The 7777-nt window shown below is 47.0% G+C and overlaps 2 protein-coding genes across 2 annotated transcripts; one reads left to right on the top strand and one right to left on the bottom strand.

Annotated features, from left to right (window-relative positions):
- Nucleotides 1-334: 334 nt before the first annotated feature.
- On the top strand, nt 335-2093 carry AK88_01051 (uncharacterized protein; the record flags this gene model as incomplete). Its single annotated transcript, XM_012478689.1, has 4 exons — nt 335-410; nt 602-952; nt 1351-1464; nt 1738-2093. 4 exons carry the CDS (start codon nt 335-337, stop codon nt 2091-2093), a joined length of 897 nt encoding a protein of 298 aa, XP_012334112.1.
- An 871-nt stretch (nt 2094-2964) lies between these two features.
- AK88_01050 (uncharacterized protein) lies at nt 2965-7261 on the bottom strand (the record flags this gene model as incomplete). The annotated part of the gene is made up of 5 exons (XM_012478688.1): nt 2965-3058; nt 3184-3215; nt 3345-6433; nt 6598-6849; nt 7018-7261. The coding sequence occupies 5 exons, from the start codon at nt 7259-7261 to the stop codon at nt 2965-2967; spliced, it is 3711 nt and encodes a 1236-aa protein (XP_012334111.1).
- Nucleotides 7262-7777: the final 516 nt, after the last annotated feature.

Genomic DNA, 7777 nt, shown 5'->3' with positions numbered 1-7777 from the left:
TTTTTTTTTTTTTTCCCTGTTCCACCTCCGCGAACGAGGAATTTCCGCCGAGTTGATTCACACGAGTTAGATAAAAGCAACCATACGAGACTACACGTGTGGGGGGAAGATACCAAAAAGGAAAGCACACCAACGGGTAGTACCTGCTCGATCGGCTCGATTCACACGCACATCACAAGCGCCGCTTACGTAGTGTAGGTCCCCTTTTTATACGGGGTTTTCACCACTGCTGCCCCTTTTGCCCATACGACGGTATAAAGAGAGGAAAAGGCAGGAACACAAAAAGGAGAAAAGCATTCCACACTTTGACTCATCGCGATCGAGAACGGGCACCATGGTGAGACAGTCGCAGAGCATGTACGATAGGCACCTGACTATCTTCTCCCCCGATGGAAACCTCTACCAGATTGGTAAGTGCCCTTGCGTAAATTTTTACAATGAGAGGGAGTGAAGAAGTGAGGGGAGGGTGCAACAACGGGAGAGATGCACCCCGCATGTGTTGTCACTTCCCCGTGCGGCTTCATGCCGCCATGTGATCTCTTCCCCATTTTACCTTCACCCCTCCTATATGTGCATCCCTGCACCGACGCTTCCCACGTAGAATACGCCATCAAGGCAGTGAAGAACACCAACATAACTTCCATCGGCGTGAAAGGAGAAAACTGTGCCGTAATAATTTCTCAAAAAAAAATGGCAACGCAGTACATCTCGCAAGACAAGCTCCTAGATTACAACAATATTACAAACATTTACAACATAACGGACGAAATCGGATGCTCCATGGTGGGAATGCCTGGGGATTGCCTCAGTATGGTGTATAAGGCCAGGATGGAGGCCGCCGAGTTTTTGTATTCCAATGGGCACAACGTTAATGTGGAAACCTTGTGTAGGAACATTTGCGACAAAATTCAGATCTTCACGCAGCACGCCTACATGAGGCTGCACGCTTGCAGTAAGTTATCGAGATGGGGAAAAGGGGATGTGGCGCGTCGCCCCCCCCCCCTCCTCGCTGAGTAGCATTATGACCCCTTTGTGAGACCTAGCCAAAATGTGCACAAAATGGCCATTTAGAAAAAAAAAAAAAAAAAAGATTAGTTCATGTGAGCTAGCCAAAATGTAGACAAAATGGCTATTTAGAAAAAAAAAAGAAAATGCTTCTTCATGTGAGCTAGCCAAAATGTGGACAAAATGGCATTTGGAAAAAAAAAAATATGAACGGGTCATAATTTTTCTTTTCTTTTTTTTTGCCATATAAGCTTCACTAGTGCAACTGGCAAATGTACCGCTTGTTCACCAACTTTGCTTCTGCGTTGCTTTACCGATTCACCGCTTTTCTCCCCACTTCCAAAGGCGGAATGATCATAGGCATGGGCGAGGACAACAAACCGGGCCTTTTCAAGTTCGACCCGTCCGGGTTCTGCGCAGGGTACCGCGCGTGTGTGATTGGGAACAAGGAACAAGAAAGTATAAGAAAAAGATTAGTTCATGTGAGCTAGCCAAAATGTAGACAAAATGGCTATTTAGAAAAAAAAAAGAAAATGCTTCTTCATGTGAGCTAGCCAAAATGTGGACAAAATGGCATTTGGAAAAAAAAAAATATGAACGGGTCATAATTTTTCTTTTCTTTTTTTTTGCCATATAAGCTTCACTAGTGCAACTGGCAAATGTACCGCTTGTTCACCAACTTTGCTTCTGCGTTGCTTTACCGATTCACCGCTTTTCTCCCCACTTCCAAAGGCGGAATGATCATAGGCATGGGCGAGGACAACAAACCGGGCCTTTTCAAGTTCGACCCGTCCGGGTTCTGCGCAGGGTACCGCGCGTGTGTGATTGGGAACAAGGAACAAGAAAGTATAAGTATACTGGAAAGGCTGCTGGAGAAGAGGAAGAAAAAAATACAACAGGAGACTTTAGAGGAAGATATACAAAACACCATCATCTTGGCCATTGAAGCGCTGCAGACCATTTTGGCGTTTGACTTGAAGGCCAACGAAATAGAAATGGCGATCGTTTCGAAGACCAACCCCAACTTTACGCAAATCAGCGAGAAGGAGATCGACAATTATTTGACCTTCATCGCGGAGCGGGATTAGTTCGTAGAGCATCCTGTCGGGTTAATCGGGTTAATCGGGTTAATCGGGTTAATCGGTGAGGAATATCCAGTTCCTTCTACTCATCACTCACTCCTTCGCAAGAGTGCCATGTGCTCACTCATTGCACATATAGCACATATTGCGTTGCTTTTTTTTTTTTTTTTTTTTTTTTTTCTTGTACCACTTCCCTTTTCCTGTGTCATATTTTTAAAAACGCTCCTCAACTTGTCAACCGATCTGTGTGAACACAGCACCTATGGATTGACGTTACTACATGTACACAGAGGAACATTGTTGAGAAGGCGACCGTCCAGCTGTACGATTCATTGCTGAGCGGACGCACAGGTATCAGTGAATAAATAAGTGATTAAATAAGTAAAAATAAGTTAACGTATATATACATGTATGCACATATTTGTATGCACACATTTGTACATGGTATATGTGCACACGCGTGTTCATTGCCTGCTTCCAAAAAGAGACACCCACATGGTGCACCTTGTTAAGTAATCGGGAAACGACAGGCAAAAAAAGCTACACACACCAGGGATTGCTCACCATATAAACTCCCCAGCTGCAACCCCAAAAGTGAAAAGGAAAAAACGGATGGACAGAAAGCTTCGTTTTATGACAGCTGTTTTTATACAATACAATCGCGCCCAGGCGTTTGAAACAAAATGGTCATGTAAAAAGGGAAAAAATAATTCATACATTTTAACAACGTAAAAGACAACATACACGTTGGAAGAAAGAAGTAGCGGAACGCTCGAACATGTAACCATCTCCCGCACCTCGACAGCGGGCAAACATATTCAGGTGTAAAAACGAGAAGTAGGTTCTTCCTTTCTGGTATTAACACTTCCCCTCTCCTCTAACTATTCCTGTAACTCCTGCTCTGTGAGTATAGGCTCTTTTTGTTGTAGAGCTCTCCTGAGTTGTAATTCATCCCGTTGGGTCCGTTCTCGCTACAGTGGGGGGAAGTGGTAAGTGGAAATGGGTATATGTGTAGTCGTGAGACGTGTACATGTGCATGTACATACGCTCGACGGTACGCAACTGTAGATGCACACACTATGGGGCTTTTTCTTACTTTTGGAAGTCCTCCGAGTTGTAATAGTTCGTCTGCATAAAAAAAAAAAAAAAAAAAAAAAAAAAAAAATTTCAAATGTGAGTATAAAAGGGGGAGAACAGCTTATCACGCAAACCACACACAGTGACACTTCTTCCAACGCTTCTTCACTCTCGGTTTACCATTTTCTGGTGACCCTGTCCATCGTACGCGTGGGACACACGTGGGGGTGGGGGTGGCATCATCCACGCATTTTTGTCAGAGCTGTTCATGGAGTAGTTGCTTCCGTCATAGTACTTGTTGGTAGACTCCTTGGTTGAGGCGTATGGATCCTGCATCTCTGCATTCATCTTGGACCCCCGGTGGTGGTTGTCGCTCCTTCCATCATCCATATGGTTGTTCACATCATAGTCGCTGTTCCTTCCTCTCTTCTCGTAGCGTTTATTGGAGTAACTGTCCGCTCCGAATCCTCTTCGCGTCTCATAGGAGTCGTCTCTCCTTCGCTTGGCGCCCTTGCTATCGCCTCGAATATCGCCACGTTCATTCGACTTGTGCATCATGTTCCTCGCCGACCTGTTGTACCCATAGCTGCTGTGGTGCACCGAGCTGCCGTACAACCTGTTTGGCTCGTGAGAGCTGGACACACTGGCCCCTCCATCTCCGCCTCCCCCACCGCTGCCGTACGCACCACCACTGTGGTAGGTGGTACTGGAGTTCCAGTTGGACCTCTGGTTGTCACACCTGTTATACTTCAGACCCTTGTCGTCCCTCCTGTTATCATAGCTGTTCGTTGGGATGCTCCTGCCCATTTTATCACTTCTGTAAAACTTGTTTGAGCTGTAGCTGTGTGAGTTGTACTGGCTTCCTCCCCCTCCATACATGCTTCCTCCTCCGCCGTAACTACTGCCACCTCCCCCTGCGTACTTGTTCGAGCTGTAGTTGTGACTTCCATACGATGTGTGGTTGCTGTATCCATAGCTGGAGCTGTACATGGAGTTTTTATATACACCATTAGGGGACCCCTTGTTTAGGAGGTGGCCTCCTTTACCCATTCCTCCTGTTCCTTTTCCTGCATATGTCCCTCCTCCTCCTCTTGAGCCATACCCACTGGACATTTCATTCAGAGGGGTAGGGAGAAGGGGCGGCTTTTTCTTCATGTCATACATGGAAGAGTAGTAAGTGTTGTTTCGGTAGGTCCCTCCTCCGATGGTCCTCTTGGTGTATTTTTTATTATTGTAGTCGTGGCTGTAGCCCTTCCTACTGCAGGCAAACTTGATTGACAAATGACAAATGGGTCCACGGCTTCCTTTTTTCTTCCTTCTCACACTTATGTAGTACTCGAAGTAGGTACTTATGTTGTCACTCGCGTGGAAGAAGTCCAGTGGGCTGAAGATGCACTTCCACAGCTTGTCCGCGGTGCCCGCGTCGGCAGTAATTGCGTCGGCGGTTCCTGCGTCAGCGATGCCTGCGTCAGCAGGGGCGGCTTCTTCTCCCGTGGGAGCTTCTTCCCCAGCAGGGACTTCTTCACCAGCGGGGACTTCTTCTCCATCGTGAGCTACTTCACCCGTGGGAATTTCTTCTCCATCGTGAGCTACTTCACCCGTGGGAATTTCTTCTCCATCAGGAGCTACTTCCCCCGCGGGGACTTCTTCTTCCCCAGCGGGCGCTACTTCACCCGTGGAAGCTGGTTCCCCCGCGACAGGCTTCTGCTCGCACGGAGTGGCCCTCCTCATTTGGCTATTGAGCTCGGCCTGAAACAAATAATAGGACAGATGGGACCTCCTGCCTCCCCCAGAGACTCTACTCCTGACATGTTCCACGTACAGCTTGTATCGCATCTGGCTGATGTGACTGAGTTGATCCTTTATGGTGCTGCACAACTTAACCTTTTCATGAAATTCTTGTAAAAATTTTTTTCTTAAAAAGGAGTAACTCTCAACAGGGAATTCACGAGTAAAGTTGGGTTCCAGTACCAGTGCCATCTCTTCTGGGATGAGAATTTTTTTTCTTTTTAAAACGAAAGAGTAAAATGCACAGTTGTTCAGGAAGGCATTATGTGTAAAGTGATTACCATAAACGACTGGCACGTACTTGTCGGCAATGACGTTTATATCTACCTTTGGTTTTTTTTCTTTCTTCTGCTCCTCCTCCTTTTTCTTCTCCTCTTCCTCCTTTTTGTCGTCCTTCTTTTTTCTCCTTTTCTTCTTCTTCTCCTCCTCCTCCTGCTCCTTTTCCTTTTCTTCCTGCTCCTGTTGTTCCTGTTGTTGTTTTTCTTCTTCTTCTTTCTGTTCATCGAACCAAAATAATTTCATGACTTTCTCAATGTCTATGTGGTAGAAGAGTGGAAATTTTTCAATATTCATTTGTTTTATTTTTTTTTCTTTTGCGTCTTCTTCTCCGCATGAGGACTGCTCCACGTAGGTGAGTACTTGTGACGTTTCGCATGCTTGGTTCTCTCCTTTGACGAGACTATCCTTTTTATTCTTCGCCTGACCGTCGAACAGGTGGGAGAATCGAGTCATATCATCTTCATCGTCTTCCTCCTCCTCTTCCTCTTCTTCATCCTCGTCCTCGTCCAACTCCTCCTCTTGTTCCTCCTCGTTCTCCTCCCCCTTCGCAGCAACCGCCTCAGCGTCGTCCTCCTCGGCGCATATGTTCGCGTAGCTGGAGAGCTTGATGCACACGTCTCCCCCTCCCTGCTCGGTGGCTTCCCCTGTGACATCCCCTGTGGGGTTATCCTTATTTTCTGTGTCACCGTTGTCCTGCTCGTTGTCCTCCTTCTGCTCGGGGTCCGACTCTGGCTCAACCTGTTCTTCCGCAGTGTCGTCATTGGGTTCGGCGCCGGTGTCTTCATTCGGTTCAGCGGCGGTGTCTTCATTCGGTTCAGCGGCGGTGTCTTCATTCGTCTCTTCCTCGTCGGGGTTGTTTTCTCCCTCCTGATCTGCTGCTGCCTGCTCCTGCCCTTTACCACTGCAAATAAGATTCTTCAAATTGTTTAACGTTTCGTGAATGCTCTCTCGCTTGGTCTCCACACCCTCATCAACCTTCTTCTCTTCCCCTTCCCCTTCTTCTTTCTCCGCCACGTCAGTAGACTCCTCATCCTCAATGAACTTTGTTAATTTTTCAGTTGTCCACAACAAATGGACCTCGGCATCCTTTAGGCACACTTGAATAATTTCAATCAACACGCAAATGAGAAAATAATATATTCGTAGCGCCGTCACCTTATCACTGTACTTGAGCCCGGTCTCGCGAATGCTGTAGCAGAGGCCTGCAGAGAAATGTTAATAGGGGTTGGAAGAAATATATCCCGTTTGTGTTTTTACCACAGGGATGCGGAGGTGCACACACAATTTGCAGGCGCGTCCAGAAGGGATCCCCACATGACGTCGTGACAAAAATGACGCTACAACGCCACGAAGCAGCGCTGCTCACCTGGGAGAACCAAAAACACCGTGTCGAAGAAGCTGTTTGGGAAATGGCTACCCAAATAAAATAAATTGGCGCTGAAAATAACGTACACCCTTTTGCCCGAGTGTTCCTTGAAGAACTTCCTAGTGTAGTAAAAGGGGGTCTTCTCAATGGGGACCTCTTCATCCTCTTGCATGCCTTTGTCCTGGAGCTTCCTCCTCCTGCGCTTCTCCAGGTCGCGCAGCAGGTGATCCATTTCTAACTCGGTGGAGGTGCCTGTGGGGAAGAAGCGCATGAAAGGGCAGCACATAGTTACACGGTACATGCGTTACACGATACAAACGCTACACGGTATATACGTTACCCTATACAAACGCGTCGCCGCAGATAAGATACACCGCGCATAAGATACACCCCGCAGGCGTGGTGAAGGCGAGCACTTACTGGCTATGTAAATGTGGGCAGAGGGGTAGGCATCCATTACTAACTCCGAGAAGGTCAGATTCTCATCCCCTATGATGAGAATGTTGCTGTGCGTTCGTTGACCATTTTCTCCTTGCTGGTCAGGCAATTCTTCCTCCAGAGGAATAACATCCGCTGATTTCTTCTTTCTACCTCTTGATGGACCATTCCGTGCAGTGGCTCGTGCGCCCTTCTTCCCGACCTTTTCATCTTCTGCTTTGACCATCCTATCACTTGCCACAGAAGCGTTAAAATGGATTATGTTATGTCGCGTTATGGGGAAGGAAGAGAAAACCCAAATAGCTTCCAAAAAGTCGTCTGAGAGAAAAGTACCTCCCAAAGTAAATCTCTGCACAAGTTATATGCCTGCACAAGTCATATGCCTGCACAGGTCAGGTGAATTCACGCGATGTGATGCGTTGTTCTCGCGTGGACCTTTTTCGCTACGCAGCTTCGTTGCACAGTGCTGATGTTCCCTTCTGTTGAACTGCGTTCATGTTCCTTTATGTTGCTACTTTTTGCAACTCTTTCTCTGCTGCTCCTTTTTTGATGCTCTACTTTTTCCTTGTCGCCCTCTCGGCCGGCCTGCACCGTTCAAACTTGGTTCTAATATTTAATCAGAAGGGGAAAAAAAAAAAAAAAAAAAAAAAAAATTGACACCTCCGCGACGGGGTAATATTATTATGTCACCCACAAGCCCATCGCAACGCGTCGCCGGGGGAGTTCCGACTGTGCGACATAC

The sequence above is a fragment of the Plasmodium fragile genome (assembly GCF_000956335.1).
Source record: "Plasmodium fragile strain nilgiri unplaced genomic scaffold supercont1.8, whole genome shotgun sequence".
Classification (NCBI taxonomy): domain Eukaryota; phylum Apicomplexa; class Aconoidasida; order Haemosporida; family Plasmodiidae; genus Plasmodium; species Plasmodium fragile.
The sequence above is the reverse complement of the archived record's forward strand: the minus strand, read 5'-3'. Positions and strand labels throughout refer to the sequence as shown.